The sequence below is a fragment of the Panulirus ornatus genome, chromosome 55, assembly GCF_036320965.1.
Source record: "Panulirus ornatus isolate Po-2019 chromosome 55, ASM3632096v1, whole genome shotgun sequence".
NCBI lineage: Eukaryota > Metazoa > Arthropoda > Malacostraca > Decapoda > Palinuridae > Panulirus > Panulirus ornatus.
In genome coordinates, this window is record NC_092278.1 from 37,621,462 (window position 1) to 37,645,504 (window position 24,043).

Below are 24,043 nucleotides of genomic sequence, written 5' to 3' on the forward strand. Positions count from 1 at the left end.
TCCTCAGCAAAGAACTAGATTATATGCAAATATCAAACCATTCATGCCAGCACATTGAGTGTTAAATTTCTTAATTTTTCATACATTTTGGTTGTGTGAGACCACAGAATTAAATGTGCCATAACACCAACTTCCACTCCATCTAATCAGTTTTTATCATATTTATAGTAAACTTTCATCTTGCAATGTATAGGTATTCCTTCAGTGATACTATTCTCTATGCAGTTAAAGTTAATATTTCCCTATTTTTTTTTACTCATCTCACATTACTTTTAATGTTTTGAGTGCTTTTGTCATTAGACAACTTTATTAAAAATGTCAGCAAATTATTAGAAAGACTGGATAGCAGAAGTAACCTGTGGTTTGGTTTTATGAGATTGCATAATAGAATTTTTTTGTAATATTTAGAAATTCTAAGTTCAATAGGTATCTTGTGTGATTTAGAATATATGCATTTGAGTTATCCAGTTACAGAACCAAAATTGGTTTAAGCCCCATTCCTTTGTTGTGTCAAATTAGAAATTGGGAAATCACAGAAGACATGGTATTTGTGGCATAATGACCATACCTCAACCGCTAAAGGACCTTTGCTGTACTTTTACGTTTTATGTTGAGACCCTTGCTGTTCTTCTAAGGATTGCTTCTTCCTGGCCTCATATGAATTTGAAGGGTACATTGTGTTCATTATTGATATGTAAAGGTACGTGTGTCTATAAAGAAATGTCAGACGAATACCATTTAAAGTAAGGGCATCATGCAACAGGATTTATTTGTGGAACAAATCCTATTACTCGCTCATGGTGGGGATATCATATTTCTGGTAGCATGGTACAGCTTTAGAAGTCAGATGGCATGATTTGCTGCCTCAGTTAACCTGTGGTATTGAAAGTGAAAGGATGTAAATTTTGTATGCCCTCAATGTATTTAGTAATGATTTTGCTATGATCGAGGAGATATTTTTATTCTACCTGTGCCATCATGATAGCTAAGAAGTTTTCCCATGCTTGTGTACGAGTGAGATTTCAAGATGTACTGGCAGGGGCAAGTTAAATTTTTTTTTTTAACATCATCCCTCCCCAAAAAGCTGGGTCTGGTCGACAGATAACCTGATAGGGAAAAGTTTCTCATCATCCCGTGCCACATCAAATTATCAGTGTCCTAAATATTCTTCCAAGTCAACCAGGCCCAGCTTTTCAGGGAGGGATAACATTAGAATGAAGACAATTAGTGCCATGGAAATGAAGTTAGCCATCCCAGTATGTCTTGAAATCTTGACTGTAGACACATTTTCATGCTTCCAAGCAAAAATGCTGGTCTTTTTCTTCCTGGTACTACTGAGGATTCATGGTTAGTTACTGGTAGAGGAAGAATATCACACAAATATCGTTAAATTCAATGACAGAACAAAAATTGTTTCCCTGTACTCATGGTACCATGGGTTAACTGAGGCAGCATATCAAGTCATCATACTTCAAAGACTGTGCCGTGCTGCTGGACATATGTTATACCCACCATAAGTGAATAATGGGGTTTGTTCCACAAAAAACTCCTGCAGGGGAGCCCTATTCTAAATAGCATTTATTTTTTCAGAGACTGTACCTTTTCAAAAACAACTGTAATTAATACATTTATTGATGAACTATATGTTGTAGTATGGGTGTTAATTAGAAGTCACATGCTGGAATCTTTGTGGGCATTACCCTACATTAAACCAGTAATCAGCACAGTGTTAGGCATATTGTAAATTAACTTTGCCATGTGTGACCCAAACAAGAAGACTCAAATTATTACATTGCCATGTATGACCCAAACAAGAAAACCCAAATTATTACATGGACTTATTAGATACACTTGGCTTGGACAATTTAGAGAGTGATAATCAAGTGGATGTAGTTTTCACAATGATGTTGAAGAAAAAAGGCAGGAGGAAGAAAAGCATGATGTTGCCTGCAGTGATGATTCTGGTCTCAGTGTGAGGAGGGTAGGTGGTGGCAGAAGTAAGATCAGTGTTGCATCAGCCATCTGCCCCATGGGCATGGATGGAAGTTGCCAACTTCACTTCAACTCAGTTTGTTTTTGACAGAAGTAATTTAGGCGTAACAGGTACTTGTTCTGTCACCAAGAATTTTGAACAGCTGGGCTGTCTCTTAAAGTATTATGATAGTGATTTGATGGACATGATAGTGACTATAACAAATCACTATTATCGTGTTGTGAAGGAAACATAGCCAACATCTTCAGGCAACAGGTTATTCATGTTTACTTAAACCATAAAAAATGAAATGTAGAAGTTTTTATATATGATGATGTTGATTGCCCATAATAGGAAACATGAAATAAATGAATATTGGACGACAAGTCAAATGTTTGAGCTGAAGTTTATTAGGAAATTTTTGCTCTGAATTTGCCTTCTGCAGCTTCTTAAGTGACTTTATGTTTAGGATAACAAGAAGCTTACAGAAAATTAGACCATTAAGACAAGATGGTAGACATTGAAAAGCATGGTGATGAGAAAGTGAAAAAGGACAAAAACAGCTTGCTTTGCAGAGTACAGTTGGACAATGAGAACTGTAGGTAAATATGATATGCTTATCAGCTGTGTTGAATGTTTGAGAATAAATGTGATGTGCTAGATATGTCATTGCTGAACATCTTCAATATGTACTTTGTGAAGCCTATCCAGAAGCCAATATTAAAGAACTTCGGTAGTACACTCTGTCATCTGATTGACAGATTCAGCATGATAGTGAGACACCAAATAGTCACATTTGGAGACATCAAGTGAATCTAATGGGAAAACATTTTCTTGCTGTATCCTGTCCATGACAGGTGAGAAAAGAGAAAATACAGGTGTCATGTTTGTGCCAGCACTGCTCAAGGGCACTGCTCAAGGGCAGAAAAGAGAGCCTAAAACACTCTGTATGTGTACTGAATGTGATGTGTCTCAGTGCTTACACCTATATTTCGAGATGTCTCATACAAAAAGGAGTTTCACTAATACTGCTGCTAGCACTACCCAGTAGAGCACTGTTTCATTACAGGACTCATGTTTGCATCTTAGTTTTATTAGAAAATGAAATTTATAAGAATCCATAAAAGTCATGAGTCGGAACACTCAAAACACGCTGAAAGCAATCCTCTTTGTTTATACTTATTTGGCCAGTCAGAGTGCCATTCACACATACTCTTGCATCCATACTCTTGCTGACTTGCCCTTTTTTTGATGTTATTGTGACTATTTTATACCCATCATGTGTGGAAGAAGGCCTGGAAGTTCCAATGCTGCTTGTGCATCTAAAGTGTCAAGAAAAGCCTCTCTTTGGATGTAAATTACATTTGTTGAGGCATTTAGAAGCTGGTGAGCATCAAGTCGATGTTAGTTGTGCTTTCAAATATGCTACATCGACAGTTAGAACCATTACTAAGAATGCATGTACCAAAAAAGCTTCTGTCATGACCACATGAAGTTAGAAATAATGAAAGTGACTCGTTTGGAGAGCAGTTTGTTAGAAAAAATGTAAGGTAGGCTACTCAGAGCAAGGCTATGTGAGGAGCACTTTGTATCACACCCGATGTGTGTTCCCACAATCTTCCACTTCACCTCTTAAATCACCCCCACCTTTCTGCTTTTTCCCTCCATGTTTTAAAATGTTATATAACATATTGTTGAAGGGATACAGTGTTGCTCATTTATACTTATACTCAATTTTTGGTTAGACCTTAGCTATTCAAAGGCGTTTGGCAGTGCTGCAGCTATTGTTAGCAAAGAAACAACGGACACACCACCCTCCCACTACTTACCACAATCTCCCTCACCACCACCTCCATCATTGCCACTGCCTCTATTATCACCATCTACATCATGATTACAGTGATGCAGAGATGAATTAGCTTCAGCCTGAGCAGAGCCATATGACATCCCATATGCTTCCCACCTCTCCTCTGCCCAATGGTACTGTCCAAGATGCTGCCTCTCACACCCATTCTATAACAATCACCACTGCTAATCAAACAACTGTCCTTTATGATACAGTACTGTAAATTGTTTTCTTGTTATTCATTAATTAATAAAGATATGTTTCTGTAATAGTGACTGTTTATTAATACAGGTACACCACCGAATTTCCAGCAACTGATGGTTCAGTACCTCCTTTAGTCCAGATAAAATTACGTGAGGGAACTTGATATTACCGCAGCCACCAGACTAGTTTACTGGGCGGCCACAGGTGGCATTGTGTGTAGGGCGCACTAATTTACATTCTTTACACTGCACTTGTTAGTGATGATACCACAGTTCTGTGAGATTCGTAGCTTATTTTGCTAAAAGTAAATTCTAGCTATGGCTTCTAAGACACATGAGAGTGTCAGTCATGGTGTCAAATGTAAACACTAGTCCATATCAATCCAAGATAAAGTAGAACTGTTGAAAAAAATGGACTGGGGTGTTTCGGTGCATAAGCTATGTGACATCTACAGTATTGGTTCGTCAACTGTTTATGATATAAAGAAACTAAGGGAGAAAATATTGAAATTCTATGCAGACAGCAATTCCAGGAAGCAAATGATGATTAGAAAAACTATGAAAGATGGTAAGAGCACTGAGCACGATCAAGTGATGATGGAATGGTTTTCATTCAAAGATTCAAGAAGCATCATGGAATTTTCATGAATAAAGTGTTCCAAGGAAAGTGGTCTGCACACCACGAAGGAGCCGCTGAGTATGTGGATGAATTTGCGAAACTTGTAGCTGACAAGCACCTCAGTTCTGTGCAGGTGTTTAATGTATTTCATTTATTTATTTGATTTACATTTGATATTTGTTTAATTTAGATTTCTAACAGATACATGGGAGATGTATAATTAGTGGGTTAGAGGTGTGTTGATGAATTATTATTATGTGACCCCGGTTGGTCCGATAAAATGGTTAATCAGGCAAGGCTTTGGAACCAAGAGTGCCGGAAAATCGGTAGTGTATCTGTACCTGTAACAATCATTTACAGTGCTATATATATCTTCCAAGTATAAAGTGAAGGGGCTAATGGGCAGGTGATAACAAGTAGTGGTGATTTGCGAAGGAGATGGAGTGAGTATTTTGAGGGTTTGTTGAATGTGATTGGTCGAGGTGGTGTGCAAAGTGAGAGGTTTAGGGAGAATGATTTGGTAAACAGAGAAGAGGTAGGAAAAGCTTTGCGGAAGATGAAAGTTGGCAAGGCAGTGGGTTTGGATGGTATTGCAGTGGAATTTATTAAAAAAGGGGGTGACTGTATTGTTGACTGGTTGGTAGAGTTATTTAATGTATGTATGACTCATGGTGAGGTGCCTGAAGACTAGCAGAATGCTTGCATAGTGCCATTGTGCAAAGGCAAAGGGGATGAGAGTGAGTGCTCAAATTAGAGAGGTATAAGAGTGTTGAGTATTCCTGGGAAATTATATGGGAGGGTATTGATTAAGAGGGTGAAGGCATTTACAGAGCATCAGATTGGGGAAGAGCAGTGTGGTTTCAGAAGTGGTAGAGGATGTGTGGATCAGGTGTTTGCTTTGAAATATGTATGTGAGAAATACTTAGAAAAGCAAATGGATTTGTATGTAGCATTTATGGATCTGGAGAAGGCATATGATAGAGTTGATAGAGATGTTCTGTGGAAGGTATTAAGAATATATGGTGTGAGAGGTAAGTTGTTAGAAGCAGTGAAAAGTTTTTATCGAGGATGTAAATTTATTTTTTGGCAGTTTTAGATGACTTTGGTATCATCATGGTAATTGGTTGTGTGGTAGATTTTCTCTGTATGATATATTCTCTCAAGTCCTTACAAGGGACATAAAATCATGGGTGTCCTCTTTTCACCCTTTCAGAGCTCAGAAAAATCTCTCCCAAAACATGAAAGCTAGTTTCTTTCCCACACTTCATGCAGTAGTTTACAGTATCAGGTTTTAAAATTAATTTTTAGATGTCAATCAGTTTTATTTTATTTCATACTTTCATATTTGATTGTCATATCCTGGGTTAGCAATATAGCACCAGTGTTTTTTACGTTTGTTATGATTACCCCAGGACCAATTTCTTTGAAAGAGACCTGTTGTCTCCCAGGACCTTCCCAAAGACTATTACTTCCATTAGCTGGAAAATATAGACTCCTTTGGTACAAGAATTTCTTTGATGAGACTAAGCAGGGTGCATTACTTTTGAGCATATGTTCCATGAATACCATTGCTTATGAATGAGCTCCAAAAACAATATTTATATCCCAGCCAAATATACAGTTGATTACTCATACTTATGAATTGTGGATCTTCATCTTTTTTCAGTGTGTGTTGCTTAATATGATGTTATATTGACTCTTTTTATTTCAGAATACACTATCTAATACATTGTGACAGTCTGGTGTAGGTTATTTGTTTTTATTTATTATACCTAACCGCTGTCCCTCGCGTTAGCAAGGTAGCACAAGGAAACAGACAAGAAATGGCCCAACTCACCCACATACACATGAATATATGTAAACGCCTGCACACACACATATACATTTCATCGTATACATACATATATACATACACAGTATACATATATATACACATGTACATATCCATACTTGCTGCATTCATCCATTCTCAATGCCACCCCGCCAGACACGAAATATCTTCCCCCATCCCCTTCAGTGAGGCAGCACCAGGGACAGACAAAAAAGGCCACATTTGTTCACACCCAGTCTCTAGCTGTCATGTGTAAAGCACCGAAATCACAGCTTCCTTTCCACATCCAGGCCCCACACACCTTTCCATGGTTTACCCCAGATGCTTCACATGCCCTGGTTTAATCCATTGACAGCACATCAACCCCGGTATACCACATTGTTCCAATTAACTCTATTCCTTGCACGCCTTTCACCCTCCTGTATGTTCACGCCTCGATTGCTCAAAATCTTTTTCACTCCATCCTTCCACCTCCAATTTGGTCTCCCGCTTCTCCTTCCCTCCACCTCTGACACAAATATCCCCTTTGTCAATCTTTTCTCACTCATTTTCTGCATGTGCCCAAACCATTTCAACACACCCTCTTCTGCTCTCTCAACCGCACTCTTTTTATTACCACACATCTCTCTTACCCTTTCATTACTTACTCAATCAAATCACCTCACACCACATATTGTCTTCGGACATTTCATTTTCAACACATCCACCCTCTGCACAACCCTATCTATAGCCCATGCCTCACAACCATATAACATTGTTGGAACCACTATTCCTTCAAACATACCCATTCTTGCTCTCTGAGATAACGTTCTTACCTTCCACACATTCTTCAACGCTCCCAGAACCTTCACTCCCTTCCCCACCCTGTGACTCACTTCTGCTTCCATAGTTCCATCCACTGCTAGGTCCACTCCCAGATATCTAGAACACTTCACTTCCTCCAGTTTTTCTCCTTTTTGACTTACCTCCCAATTAACTTGCTGCTCAACTCTGCTGAACCCAATAACCTTTGCTCTAATCCATATTCACTGTCAGCTTTCTTCTTTCACACACTTTACCAAACTCAGTCACCAACTTATGCAGTTTCTCCCCTGAATCAGTCACCAGCGCTGTATCATCAGCGAACAACAACTGACTCACTTCCCAAGCCCTCTCATCCACAACAGACTGCATACTTATCCCTCTCTCCAGAACTCTTGCATTCACCTCCCTAACAGCCCCATCCATAAACAACTTAAACAGCTATGGAGACATCACATGCCCCTGCTGCAAACTGATATTCACTGGGAACCAATCACTTACCTCTCCTCCTACTCATACACATGCCTTACACTCTTGGTAAAAACTTTTCACTGCTTCTTGCAACTTACCTCCCACACCATATGTTCTTAAAACCTTCCACAAAGCATCTCTATCCACCCTGTCATATGCCTTCTCTAGATCCATAAATGCTATATACAAATCTATATGTTTTTCTAAATATTTCTCACATACATTCTTCAAAGCAAACACCTGATCGACACATCCTCTACCACTTCTGAAACCACACTGCTCTTCCCCAATCTGATGCTCTGTACATGCCTTCACCCTCTCAATTAATACCCTCCCATACAATTTCCTAGGAATACTCAACAAACTTATACCTCTGTAATTTGAACACTCACTTTTATCCCCTCTGCCTTTGTACAAAGGCACTATGCATGCATTCCGCTAATCCTCAGGCACTTCACCATGATCCATACATACTTTGAATATCCTTACCAACTAATCAACAACACAGTCACCCCCTTTTTTTTTTTATCAATTCCACTGCAATACTACCCAAACCTGCTGCCTTGCCGGCTTTCATCTTCTGCAAAGCTTTCACTACCTCTTCTCTGTTTACCAAACCATTCTCCCTGACCCCTCTCACTTTGCACACCACCCTGACCAAAGCACACCACCCTGACCAAAACACCCTTTATCTGCCACTCTATCCTCAGACACATTTAACAAACCTTTAGAATATTCACTCCATCTCCTTTTTACTTCATCACCACTTGTTATTACCTCCCCATTTGCCCCCTTCACTGATGTTCCCATTTGTTCTCTTGTCTTATGCACTTTATTTGCCTCCTTCCAAAACATCTACATCCTTCCAAATAATTTTTTATTCTCCCTAGAATTTAATGATTCTCTCTCCCCCCAACTCTCATTTGCCCTCTTTTTCACCTTTTGCTACTTTCTCCTAACCTCCTGCTGCTTTCTTTTATACACCTCCCAGTCATTTGCACTACTTCCCTGCAAAAATCGTCCAAACACCTCTCTCGTCTCTTTCACTAACAATCTTACTTCTTCATCTCACCATTCACTACACTTTCTAATCTGCCCACCTCCCACCTTTCTCATACCACGTGCATCTTTTGCGCAAACCATAACTGCTTACCTGCATGGGATAGGTGTAGGTATTTACTTTAATTTTGTGCATTTCCTTATGTTTTCCAACTTATGAACGGAACGACTTATTAACAGGGTCTAGGAACATATCCCATTTGTAACCCAGGGACCTTCAGGGGGCTCTTAGTGATCAGCTTCACCAAAGGTCACTTTATCAAGTGGCTTTTCACTTGCAATATAACTTCAAGCAGGTAGAGTCTGATGATGATAACACTTGTCATTTTTATTGTGAAGATGTGTGTATGGATGGGTGCACAATATTTTTGACCTCAGTGCCTCTACATATACGGTACTGACTGCTTATTTTCCCTTACAGAATGGTGGAAGGCCATCTACAGGACTTCAGCACATTAGCTTCATATCTCAAAAAATTCAGTGATGATCAGTTCCTGGAAGCTGTGTCAGATTTCCATGTCCTCATGTACATTGCAACTATGGACATGCTACCTCTCAGGGTATTTATTTGTTTAGGTTTATGCAAAAATACTTGTAAGAAAAATGTTAATGATGATAATTGTATCAGGAATGAACGTGATAATTATAACCTTATCAGCCAAGAATGCCATTAAAAGTTATAAAATAACAAGGAAATCTTTCATGATTTAGTGAGTGTGTGCCAAGTGTGAAGTCACCATGGCTGTTTATGTTGTTTGTGGATAGAGAGTTGACTGAGAGGGTCTTAGAAAGGGGCAGGCTTGCTGTCATTCAGGGGTTAGAAGGGTTTAGGAGTGAGTCAGTTGCTGTTTTCTGATGACACAGCTTGATGGCAGATTTGTGTGAGAAACTGCAAAAGTTGGTTTTTGAGTTTGAAAGACTGCATGAAAGGAGTTAAACTATTTCTTACAAAGGTAATCCTGTATTCTGTCTGTCCATCTTGAGACACAATGAGGAAGTTGCCAGTTGCACAACTAACACCTGTACATAGTAGCCAGTTATCCAAATATTTCCATGTCAAGATAGAAATTGGTGGTTGCTGGGGTAAGATTTTTAGTAAAATATGTTATTGTTGAGCATGAAGGTTGTACCAGCAAACAAGATATCTTTGAAGAGCAAAAATGGTGTGGATGAGATTTGTAGTACCAAACATTGCTTCTACCATTCACGGTGTGATGGCCAGGGAGGGAGGAAGTAGTGAGGGAGGTCATTTCTCTCAACTACCTCACCTCATCCCCTTACATGCCTTGCTTGTTATTTAATGCTATATTTTTTAGCAGCCTCTCCTCTGGCATAGTTATCTGTTCTTAACTTTGTTTTGAATGTTTCTGTAGTCTTTGCATTGAAATTTCTTAAATCATGTGGTATCACATTAAATAGCATTCCTCCCCCTTGTTAAGCATTCATATATCTCTGAATTAGGCACTTTTAGGATTGGAGGGAGTGTGTGGTGGCTATTGAGGGAGGGAGATAAGTTGGTAAGGGAGGTTGTGATGGACAAGGTTGGGGGCACAGTTAGGTGATGGGAGGGTGTAGTATCCCTCCACAGTAGTAAATAGATGAGGGCCCGGAGTGCCCAAAGGCTATTAAGCTTAGCAGTGGTGAGACAAGTTGGTTGGTATGAGTTTAAATGGAGAGAACCTGTAGCAAGTGAAGTGTTTTATATATCTAGGGAGTGGACATGGCAACAGATGGAACTGTGGGAGCTGAAGTGAGCCATAGGATGGGAGGGGGAGTGGAGGTCTTGGGCACATTGAGGACAAAGATGGTTGTATTAGGTGGCTTAGCAGTCACTATGGTGTTGTATGGATGCTAGGCATGGGCCTTAGATATGAAGGTATGGATAAGGGTGGATATGTTGGAAATGAAATCTGTGAGGACAATATGTGCAATAAGGAAGGCTAATTGTGTAAAAAATGGTTTGGTAAGTGAGAGGTGTAACAATAATAAGAGTATGCATGTGAGAGCTGAAGAGGGTGTGCTGAAATGATTTGAACACATGGCAAGAGTGACTGAGGAGAGGCTGAGTAATAGAATTTCATATCAGAAAAGGAGGGAAGAAAAAGAAGCAGAAAACTTTGGAGTAGGTGGAAGGTTGGAGTGAAGGATACTTTGAGTGGCAGGAGTATGTACTTGCAGAAGATGAAAAATGTGCCTGGGATTAAGGGATTGAAGCAGCATGGCATAAATGGGCCATCATGCTGTCATTGGACTAAACAGAAGCAAATGAAGCAATCAGGGGAAACCATAAAAAGGTCTGTAGGACTTGACTGTGGATATGGGGTTATGGTTTTGGTGCTTTATACATGACAGTTAAGGAGCTTACGTAATCGAGGCTGTGTTATTTGTTTGTTCCTGGTACTGCTATGCTGTGGAAAATGGTGAACGAGTATGAAAGAAAATTGTGCACAGTAAAGACGGCTTTTGTATGAGAGTGCTGTGTTAAATTTGTAATAAATGTATCAGAAACTTTATAGATTCTTTAAAAAATTTTTGTATGGTACTTATTTTTACATTAACAAAAACTGAAAATCTTCCAAACTTAAGATGATATATTTTTATTTCATGTTACAGGAGTACATTGGACCATTACTTGAGGCTGTAAAAAATCGTGACAGGGCAGCAGCATTGGAATGGAAACAGTCTGGCCACTGGGCTACAGTAGAGCAGCTTGTGATGGCATCAGATGGAGGTGTAGTGGCTGGAGTTGAGGCAGATGTAACAGGTGGAGGACCAACCGTTCAGCCCTCTGCTTCTTCAGCTTCATGGACATGTCAGCACTGCACCTTCATTAATCAGTCAGCAAGTGAAAACTGTGATATGTGCCATCTTCCACAGTGAATTGGCAGCTTGGCAATGGACTTATAAGCATTGACACTGATATTCAGTGTCTTGTGTGTCTTAGACAAATTCCTAGTAGATTTGTTAATGGTGAAACAAGCTCACATTGTTTACAAAACCAACAGGAATATTTCTTATATATATAGTATATTTTGCTTGTATCTTATCAAGCACTGTAGTGTTCCTCAGAAGAGGGTATTCAGGTTTTTAATATCACTTGGTTGTAAATTGTTTAAATCCCTAGAAATAAAACTTGAGCTTAATCTTCTCATAAGGATTCATAAGTATTCCATGAGAATATTTTAGCCCATTTTTTGAAAGGGTTGAAGATACAGCATTATGTATTCATTATTACTTATCCATACAGTGACCCCAAAACCTTTGTCTCCCTCCTCATATAGAGTCAAAGGCAATGTCACACTTACATTTCAATATTCTGTCATCTCTCCTTTGGCCTTAATTACCATCTGCAGATGTTTGGGCATGGAATTGGCAAGGTTCCTGAAGTATTCTAGGTCCATGTTTCGGGTCCTTGGGATCTTGACCTGAATGGGGTGAAGCACTGATGAGATGTTATCTGGTCCTACATTCTGAGAATTTGGGCTTTCTCCACCTTAGAAAGGTAAGAACCAACCATATTGAAGCTCAGGTGGAAGAAATAAAGCACCCAGAAGCAAAATTCCTAAAATGAAGTGGCAGCCAGGGAGAGTAGAGAAAGAACATATTAGTCTCAGAATCCAGATATACGATGATTTCACTCTGAGAGTGTCATGCTTGAACCCACAGTAAACTTTAGCAGTGCATCATCTTTAAAAATGTATGGAGGCAGACAATGTTTTTTGTGGACACTATATATGTATATATATATATATATATATATATATATATATATATATATATATATATATATATATATATTTTTTTTTTTTCCCCCAAAAAAATTAGTTATTTTGCAAGCTAAACATGGAAACCTGAAAAACGAAAGTGAGCTCTTATCAGCTCATTTAAGACTACCTCCTGTTTGATTCCATCAAAGTCCTCTCTTATTTTGTGCACTTTGTATTTCTGTATTAAAGAAAAACTTGGTATTTGAAATTTTTTGTGAAATTTCCATACAATCTATAAAGAATTACGTTATTATTGTAAGCCATGTACAGGAAAATTCTAAATATTGTGTGCCTTTACCTCTACATACTTTTTTTTTTTAAGTTAAAAATTTGAATTTCAGATTTTCAATTTGTATTCTTGGATATCTATCATTGATATTGGATTTTCAACACTTTTTTGCAAGGAAATTATGCTAATTCATTTGACAATATTATACAAATGCCAGTTAAGTATGAATTTGAGAAAATGCATACATGATAGAGGTAGATTGATAGTAAGTTATGGGTGTTTTCACTGCAATGTAATGCAAAATTCATATTTGGTATAACCCTTTCACCATGGCAGTCCAAATCAAAGGGACATTGCTGTGTACTGGACATCTCAAATATCCTAAAAAATGTCCCCGAAAGTTTATTACAGCTAACTAGGACAATTTTCTGCATCAAATGAAATATGGCTCAATGGATGAGTTATTATTTTACATATGCTGTTCGGCCTTTAAGTTAATCTGTTCTGTTGCCTGGTATATAATTTTCAGCATAAAATGAAGTACAGCTCATTGGATGAGGCATTATATTAAGTGTGCTATTAGGCCTTTAACTTATGCTGCTCTTTTGCCAGGTATATAGAATCCTTCAGGAGTATTTTTAGGAGTATGTATTGAGATGTGTGGTGTTTTAGGAGGTATTTTTGACCTAAACATGTATGTTTAATAAGGATTTTCAGCAGTAAGATCTTTTAACTTATAAGAGTGACGCAGCTTCAAAAGGTATCACATAATTTGAGTGCACAGATCTCGCCCAGGCTTCTTTGACATTTCCTTATAAACAGTGACCAGTGAATGGACAAGACTTAGCCTGGAATGTCCAGAAACAGTACTTAGAATGCCCTACAAGAAATACTGGCTGTATATGCAAATACAAAGGAATTCTCAAACAGCAACAGACCACCAGGTCCTTTTGAGGCTGTTTGTGACCATGAAAGAGATCAGAAAGTCAGAGATAAACGTAGTAAAAGGAGAAAAGCATATAGTTGATTGAGAGAAATGCCAGCAAATCCCACATGCAAATAAGGAGGAGCAAGTAATATCACTCTCACATCTAAAGCAAAGTATTTATGTATGTTTATGGTTTCGTCTGCTTTAATTGATAAATCATTCCATATGTTTACAGTTCTGTTGAAAAAAGTACTTCCCCTCACTCAAAGTAAAACACTTGCCTACTAGTTTGAATCCTTTATTGCAAGTGAAATCAGACAAATGTAGCCATAAGTAAAGTGGCTACCTAAATTATGGTTATCACCTTTGTTAATTTTGTATACCTCATTACCTTCTCTTTTTTGAGCTAATTTAATTGTCTTATAGTCAGCTGTTACAGAATTTGTTTCTTAGTTCAGGAATCAGTTTGGTTGCTCACTGTTGTACTTTCTCCATTCTGTGTGTTTTTTCAGGCAGGGTAACCAAAACTGAATACATTAATCAGTATGGGGATGTACCTGTGAATTTTAGACAATTATTTGCTTAACCTTTGATTTCATAACCCTGCTTATGTGCTTTGCTTACATGGCTGTAGGTCAGATTTTTTCATTATCTCAACAGAATTCTTATTATAGCTTGACTTTCCGTTAATTCTACAGATAACATTGTAAAACTGCACTCATCAATATTGAAATTAATTTTCTATCTGTGAACCTATTCCATCACTTTGTCTATGCTCGCTTTAACATGTAGACATTCAGCATTTGTTGTAGAATTATTTCCATGCTTAGTATCTGCAAGTTTTATTATCTTACAGTGCAGCCCATTATTATTAGTGTCACAAAAAAAAAGGAATGGTCTGAAAATGGATCCCATTGGCACAACACTGGTTTCATCTAATCATTCATAAGGTTGACTATTAATCGCTGTTCTTTTTATGGGCAGTCAGCCAATTTACTAACCACTGAAGTACCATGTGACAACTTTTGCTAATAATTTCTGATGAAGGATGTTATTGAATGCCTTCTGAAAATCTAAATAGATGGCATCAACCACTTTGCTTATATTGTACATGTTGATGATATGATGAAAGAAGTCAAACATTCATGTCAGAAATGAATGACTTTTGTCAATAATGATTTACAGTCTTGTCTTGGCTGATGGTTTCCTAAGTTTACCTGCTGTAGACGAGTTCATTGGGTGATAATTTCCAGGCAGGGACGTATTGCCTTTTTTTAATAGTGTTACTGTGGTCATTTTCCAATTGAGATAAACTTCCCCATAGCAAATGACTTAAAAGAGCAGCCAAGGGCATCTCGTATTTTTCTTCTCTTTATGTCCTCAAATAAAACTAATCTGGGCCTGCCATTTTATTGGCTTTCAATCCATTTAATGCTGGTAGTATATCATCAACTTGTATGTCAAAATTTTATTTAATGTTTTCCTCTCCTAGCACTGGAACTGGAGCAGTGATGTGAGATGTCTTCTCAGAGATAAAAACATGAAACAACTATATAAGATCTTTGCCATGGATTTATGTTCTTGAAGTAAGTCATTGTTTTCCATAATTGATGGACTAATTCTATAGATAATGACCCTTTTACTTCTAGCATATATATAACTTGAGTTCCTTTTGCTTTTCTGTCTTCCATCCATGTTTACCACTTCTCTTGTTAGGAGGCAGCACCAGGATCAGATAAAGAATTAGTTTCATTCACTCTCTTCCACTCTCTAGCTGTCATGCATAATGCACTGATACTAGAGCCTCCTATCCACAACTAGGACCTACAGAGCCTCCATGGTTTTCTCTGACCACTTTATATGCCTTGGTTCAGCACATTAATGGCACATCGTCCCCTGTAAACTACATTGCTTCAGTCCACTGTGGCCCTTGCACACTTCCCACTCTCCTGCATGTCCAGGTCATGAACCTTGAAAGTATCTGTCACTCCACCCTTCTACCTCCTCCTTGGCTTTCCCCTTTTCCTTATTCCTTCCACTTCTGACATATGTACCCTCTTAGTCATCCTTTCCATATTTCCAAACCATTTTAGCACTCCCTCTTCACCTTTCTTGTACTTACCATTCTTAGTGATGCTCCTCTCTTTTACCATATCATTTAATATTTGATCAATCCTCCTCACACCATATATTGTCTTCAAACATTCCATTTCCAACACACTCACCCTATCCCTTACACATTTAAGACCCACACCTCACATATCCATTTAGTATCAACATGACTACTATACCATCAGACTTTCCCATCTTTGCTTTTAAAAACACTGACCTCTCTTTCCACACATTCCTCAGACACCCCAAGACCTTTGCACCCTTACTAACCCTCTAGCTCACTTCATCTCCCTTGGTTGCATTCTCTGCCATACCCACTTCCAGCTATCTAAAGCAATCCACTTCTTCCATGTTCTGTCCATTCATACTTCTACTCTAAATGACCTCAATCTTTTTACTTCTAAACTTAATAATCTTTCTTTTTTTTCATACATATTTGCCATTTTCCGTGTTATTGAGGAAGCGTCAAGAACAGATGACTGAGCCTCAGAGGAAAAGCCTCACTTGCCCTGTGTCTCTGTTCCCTCTTTTGGAAAAGTAAAACAGAAGGGGATGATTTCCAGGCCTTCACTCCCACCCCTTTAGTTGCCTTCTATGACATGCAGGGAATACATGGAAAGTATTCTTTCTCCCCACATCTTTCTTTTATTTACATTAATTTTCAGCTATCTCCTTTTTCATATCCTCTCAAACTCATGACACCAACTTCTGTTGTTTCTCATTTCAGTCTGCCTTCAGCACAGTATCAACAGCAAACAACAACTGACTCACCTTCCTTGTCAGCCCCCAAACCCCAACAGATTACATACATTCTCCTCTCTTTAAGACCCTTGCATTCACCTCCCTCACAAACCCTATCGTAAAAAGATTTATCAGCACATGGTGACATTAAGTTCCCCTGCTGCAGACCCACCTTTACCTGGAACCACTCACCTTCCTCTCCATTCACTTATACACACTGCTTATCTCCATACTCTCTTGATGAAAACAACTCACTGCTCCTAATAGATTTTGTCCCAAACCATATATTTGTAACACCTCCACAAATCATCTCTTACCAACTCTTATCATATACTCTCTCTCTATATCCATAAATACCATATACAAATTCTTCTGTTTCTTTAAGCATTTCTCACACATTCTTCAAACAAAATGCCTGATCCACACATCCTCTACCACTCCTGAGACCACAGTGTTCCTCCCCAGCCTATTGCTCTGTGCATGCCACCACCCTCTCAATCACCACTTGTCCATGCAGCTAGTAGCTATACTCAGGAGAGTAATACCTCTGTAACTGGAACATTCACCCTTGCCTATATACAGTGGCATTATTACATGACAGCTAGAGACTGAGTGTGAACGAATGGGGCCTTTGTTGTCTTTTCCTAGCGCTACCTTGCACACATGAGGGGGAGGATGTTGTTATTCCATGTGTGGCGGGGTGGCGATGGGAATGAATAAAGGCAGACAGTATGAATTATGTACATGGGTATATATGTATAGGTCTGTGTGTGTATATATATGTATACATTGAGATGTATAGGTATGTATATGTGCTGTGTGTGGATGTGTATGTATATACATGTGTACGTGGGTGGGTTGGGACTTTCTTTCGTCTGTTTCCTTGTGCTACCTCACTAACACGGGAGACAGCGACAAAGCAAAATATAGATAAAATTAATAAATAATACAAGATCCATTCATACATTGGAAATCCTAACCAATCAATTAACAATGCGGTCATCCACCTTCACAAGAAATTCAGCTGCTATATCATCCACTCCAGCTCCCTTGCCACATTTAATCTTACACTAAAACTTTCATCACCTCTTCAGTTTTCACCAAACCAGTTTCCCTGACTCTCCCACTTTGCATACCTCTACAGCCCTAATGTGACCCGATCATTTGACAAATACAGCATTCCTTAACAGCATTAACTCCATCTCTTCTTCACCTCATCAGTGCTGGTTACCACTTCCTAATTTGTCCCATTCACTGATGTTCCAATTTGTTCTCTTGTTCTCACACTATTAAACTTCTCTCTGAATATCTTATTCTCCCTGGAATTTTTTAACACTGACTCACCCCAATCCTCATATGGCCACTTTTTCAATCCCTGCAACTTTCTCTTCTATACCTTCCAGTCACTTGTACTCCTTCCTTGTAAGTACCACCTATACACCTATCTTTTCTCTCTCACTAGCACTTTCATACATTTTTTCTTCTTTCAGATTTGTTTGTCATTTCCTGCATTAGCATGGTAGCAACAGGAACAAAGAAAAAGCCTCATTCACTCACATCCATTCTTTAGCTGTCATGTGTAATGTACTGATAACACAGCCTCTGTCCACAACTAGGCCCCATAGACCTTTCCATGGTTTCCCCCCCAGTTGGCTCATGCACCCTGGTTCAGTCCATCAACAGCACGTTGCCCCCTCCCCCAATACTGCGGTATTCCAGTTCATTCTATCCCATGTATTCATTTCTCCCTCCTGCATATTCAGGCCCTATGCACTCAAAATCCTTTTCACTCTATCCTTCCATCTCCAATTTAATCAACTCTTCCTTCTTGTCCATTCCACTTATGACACATATATTGTGTGTTAACATCTCACTCATTCTTTCCATATGTTCAAAGCATTTCAGCACACCCTCTTCCACTCTCTCACCCACACTCTTCCTAACACACTTGTTTCATACCCTTACCTCATTTACTCGTTCAAACCACCTCATACGACATATTGTCCTCAGACATTTTATTTCCAACACAACACATTCACCTTATCTTTTACATTTTATATTGCCCATGCCTCACATTCATACAGCACCAATGGGATTACTGTACAGTCAAACGTACCCATCTTTGCCACGAAAGACAGTTTCCCCACTTTCTATATGTTCTTTAATATGCCCATGACCTTTGCATTCTTACCCACCCTATGATTCACATCAGCTCCCATTTTTTCCATTCACTGCCATATCCACAACCCTGTATCTAAAGTATCCCACTTCCTTAAGGTTCTTTCCAATCCATAGAACTTGTCTTTTTCATGGTTAAACCTAATATTGTTGCTTTTATTCACATTCATTCTCGATTTCCTCCTTTTACACACTATCCTAAACTCAGACACCTGCTTCTGCATTTCTCACTTAAGCCTACCACCAGTGCCATATCATCAGCAAACATCAAGTGACTCACCTCGCAGGCCCCATCACCCTTGGTAGACTGCATACCTGCTCCTCTCTCCAAGACCATTACATTCACTTCCCTTATCACCCCTATCCATAAACAGATTAAATAGCCGTGATGATATCACACACCCCACCCACAGACCCACCTTCACTTGGAACCACTTACCCTCCTCTCTCCTTTATTGTACACATGCCCTAATCTGTTGATAATAATTCTTCACTTGGTTCTAATAGCTATCTTCCTGCACCATATATCTGCAGCACCTTCCACAGATTATCATCAACCCAATCATATGCTGTCAAACCCTTTTGTATCCTTTAAGTTTTTCTTTCACACATTCTTCAAAGCAAACACTTGAATTCATACATACTCTACCACTCATGAGAGTACATTGTTCCTCCCCAGCTCGGTGCATGCCACCACCCTCTCAATTAACACTTACAACTTACCAGGTAAACTCGCCAATTTTCTACCTCCTGTCCCCATTGCCATTTTACAGAGGCATTATACACGCATTCTGCTAGTCCTTAAACACCTCACCATGATCCACACTTACAATGAGATTCTAACTAATCAATCAACAATCAACTCCTTTCTTAAGAAATTCAACTGCAGTACCATCAATTCTAGCCATTTTGCCACATTTCACCTCATACAAGGCTTTCACCACCTCTTTTGTTGTCAACACACCACTTGATGACTCTTACTTAGCATACCTCCCTGAACTGAACACTTTGCGTCTATCCATCTACGACACCCATTCCCTCCAGGAACTCCCATCAAGGGGGTGGTGATGGCAAAAGTTTCCACTAATCCTTGTTCTTATATGCCAACCTCACATACACCAGTCCATGCATTCTTCCTTCATTCCAGTATTCTTCCACTCTCTTTCCTCATGTCACAGGTGGTCTTCATCCCAGTCCCTGTAATCATACTATCATACATTCTCCTTTTAAACTCCCTATCTTGCATTCTTTCCATGTGCCCAAACCACCTCAAAGGATTACATTTCACCCACTCTACTACTACACCATTCATTCCCTTCGCATTTCCTGCCATACCACTTGACCCTCTCATATGACTTATTTCTGTGACTCATCCCATATCCATGTCTCAGTTGCAAAGGTCAGGGTCAAGAGGACTGTGCTGTCATGCACATCTACACTTCATTATTCTGTTAAGGGACCCAGTGACTCTTCTACCTTACTCTGCTCTCTCCCTTCCAAGTCACCAAACTTACCCAAGATAGCTCCCAAATACTTGAATTCTGTCTCCTCTTCCAGTCTTTTTTACACACACTTCTTTCACGTGATACCCATAAACCCCTCTTTTGTCTTTGACCAACAACTTGAACTTCAGCCCACTACTCACTACCCTTTCTTCCCTACCCATCTCGCACATGCCACACTTTTCTCTCACACGTTGCTTCCCTAAACACCTCCCATTCCTCAACCTCTCCCTTAGCTTTATTTACTCTCACTTTTTGCCATTCTTTACTCAGTCTCTCTGAGTATCCTAAGCTAGCTAGCTTTCACCACCCTCTCTTCACCCACATCTTTTCCTCTTCCAAAAGCCTCTCCAAATCCTCACCCTTGCCTCCACTAGGTACTGATCATACCCCATTAGCTGCCCTTCTTAACACATTCACATCTAAGAGTCTCTCTTTTGCACAGATATTGATTAGTTCTTAGCCCAATAAAGCTGCTTACTATTCTTTCTACTCTACGTATACTTGTGCATGTCCTTCTTTTCAAACCACGTATTCCCTGTCACTAGTCCTTTTTCAGCACAGAAACTTTTCCTTTCACTTCACTCAATATCCCATGTCCCCTAGCTATACTCTCAACTGACACTTGGCTCACTTTTGCAGTCAAATCACCCATCACTAATAACCTATACCTAGCATCAGAACTTCATACCCACTCAGCTACACCCAAAACACTTTCCTCTCTTCATCATTCTTAGCATGGCCTTGTGCATACACACCTCTTGTGATCCACTTTCAGTTTTACCCATATCATCATGGAGCTCACTTACTGACACTTTCCTACATTCCCACAACTCTTCCTTCGGGAGTGATACATTTATTTGCTTCAGCCTTTGCTCTCAGACTAACTTGACTTTGCCCCTAAGTTATTCCCAAACCTTAATTTTCCCTTACTCTCAAGCTTTGTCTTACCCAGAGGTAGAACGTCTGGGTTCCTTTCCTCAAACATACTACTTATCTTGACCTCTTTGTGTTGCTTACTTCTAAACACATGCAGGCAGCTTACCCTGAGCTTGTAAAGAGGAGGAAAACTCCTGGCTTGGCTCCTTCTAGTCCATCTTTTAGAAATTGAATACAAATTGGGGAGGGTTTCCATCCCGTAACTCTTGCCACTCTTAGTCACCTTCTGCAACACAGGAAATATGTGGGAAGTATTCTTTCTCCCATCCCCATTATTGTCACTTAGAATGTCTTCTGTTTCTTGAAAGCAAGTAGCTGATCCACACATCTACTGCTCATGAAACCACATTGTTCTTCCCCAGTTTGATGCTTTGTGCCTATCAACCTCTCAGTCATCACTCTTCCATATAACTTAATAGGTACCCTCAACAGACTTATACCTCTGTAATTCAAAACTCACTTTTGTTCCCCTTGCCTTTATATAATGGCACCATTAAGGCATTCTGCCAATCCTCATACACCTCGCCCTTGATCCATACATACGAATCCTAACAAACTAGTTAGTAGCACAGTCACCGCCTTTCTTTAGAAATTTGAATGTAATATCATCCACTCCAGCCATCTTGCCACATTTCGTCTTGCACAAGACTTTACCACATTTCACCAGACCACTAGCTATATAACTCTCCCATTTTACAAACACCCTACATCTGCCACCCTACCATCAAACACATTCAACAGACTTTCAAAGTACTCACTCCATCTCTTCACCTCATCTCTGCTTGTTACCACTTTTCTCATTTGCCCCCTTCATCAGTGTTACCATTTGTTATCTTGTCTTTCTCCAACTATTAACCTTCTTCCAGAACATTTGCTCATAATTCCTGAAGTTGTTGGTACTCATCCCAGCTATCATTTGCCTTCTTTTTCAACCCATGCACCCTCCTCTTGACCTCTGGCTTTCACTCGTAAATCTCCATGTCACTTGCACTCCTTACCTGTAACACCTATATGCCTTTCTTCTACTCTTTCACTACCAACTTAACTTCATCATTCCACCACCCTCTATTTCTCACCTACCTACTTTCCACCCTTTTTTGCACATGCTAGTATTGCTTCTGTAAATGCCTCTAAAATTCCTCACCCACTTCCGTAGCATTGCATTGGCACATGATTTGTCTCTACTACTTTGATTATTTTATTGAAGTATTCCAAGCTTCATCCATATCTCTTATGTGGACAATATCATCCCAGATTTACCTGTTGAGAGCACTGTGGGGATCATTAAAATTTGCAAGTCTAAAATCAGGTAACTTGAATCAAAAGAGATGCTGAAAGTTAACTCGAGTAAAAGTTATCACTTGTGCAAAATTTACTTCTCCAACATGGATATTATAAACAAAATCCTCATTTGTAGTTAGAACTAACTCCTTTTGTTCTTGTTGTGGGTAGGTGTCTTCAGCTGCAATGAACAGGAAAAAGAAAATTAACAAAGCTCATATGCCCCAGCCTCAGTGAAAGGGTTAATTTAGCACAATGTAAAATTCATTATATAACATAATGCAGCAGTGTAATATTAAGTAGATTAAAAGTCTTAGGACAAGGCACTTGTTTTCATAAATGGTTCTGGACTAATTAATTTATCATATGAGTTTCATGGATCAGTTCTATATGTAAGTACTTGAAATATAGCTTTTTGAAACCAAGATTTTTCTAACTGGAGTAGAGTAATAACTTTTAATCACATTTGCATTTGATGCATATTATTGGAATGGTGTTGTATAAATTTGATGATTGATGGATGTTACAAGTTTGAATTCTCACCATATCATAGGTATGCTTAGCAAAAACTTAATCACTGGGAGTTAAATTTTTGTTTATGTATTGCATATTTCACAAATTTCTTGTGCTGGTGCTTCCAGTTAGTTTTTACAGAATTCCTGTGGGCAGTTCTGTGAATCTTATGAAATCAAAGATGACCATGCAAAATTTGTTTGCAAGTGTTTTGAACATGACTGCTGGGTCTTTAGCACTTCAAGTTATGTACATAATTGGATGTCAAAACTATTGTGGATGATTCAAAAACCCAACTTCTAATAATGGAAAAGTAATGTGTACCACAATAAGAATTTGATCATGTAATTGGTCCTGACAACTGCAGAATTAGCCCAGATGCTGGTACAGCTTCATCATAGATCTGACTTGATTAATGAAGAATTGATAGATATACTTTTTTTTTATCTAAAAATGGGTTAAAAGGAAAAATGTAAAAACTTTTATCGTTATTTTGTAAAGGTAACCATTCACTCAGATATGTTTCTTAAATTGAAAATTAGATTTTTCAACTTTTGTTGAAATACACATTACTTATTCAGAGGTTTATTCATAATGCTTTCATAGCACACAAGATAGTAGTGAGAGATCTTTGTGGTGTTTTGCCAATATGTCCAATTAGAAATAACACTCCAAATGTGAGCCTTACCAATGACCACTTTTTTGCACCTGCTGTTGCTAGCTTGTTCAGAACCCATTGTGGTCAAGTAGCTTATTAATAAAATCATTGAAATTAGTGTACTTTCATATTATCCAATTGGTATAGGAGTAAAACAACAGGAATGCCCACATTTCATTCCTTAATACCTATAATTTTGTCCTTATGCAGAGTTGGAATATTGTAATAACTAGTTATTTCTAACTCTCTATATATTAAATAATAATATATTTATTATACTTGATCACCATTTCCTGTGTTAGTGATGTAGTGCTCATCCTCCTCAAAGGCTCAGATTGTGGTGTCTGAATGTGTGTGGATGTAACCAAGATGAGAAAAAAGGAGAGACAGGTA

General features: G+C 38.8%; 1 protein-coding gene across 1 annotated transcript in view; it reads left to right on the plus strand.

Moving 5' to 3' along the window:
• Npl4 (nuclear protein localization 4) overlaps positions 1–23,767 on the plus strand; it is a 79,704-nt gene extending 55,937 nt beyond the window's left edge. Inside the window, exons 9-10 of the mRNA XM_071693491.1 lie at positions 9,224–9,362; positions 11,416–23,767. Of these exons, the coding sequence (XP_071549592.1) occupies positions 9,224–9,362; positions 11,416–11,682 (406 nt within the window). The 3' untranslated portion in view covers positions 11,683–23,767. The remainder of the gene's footprint in view (positions 1–9,223; positions 9,363–11,415) is intronic.
• Positions 23,768–24,043: the final 276 nt, after the last annotated feature.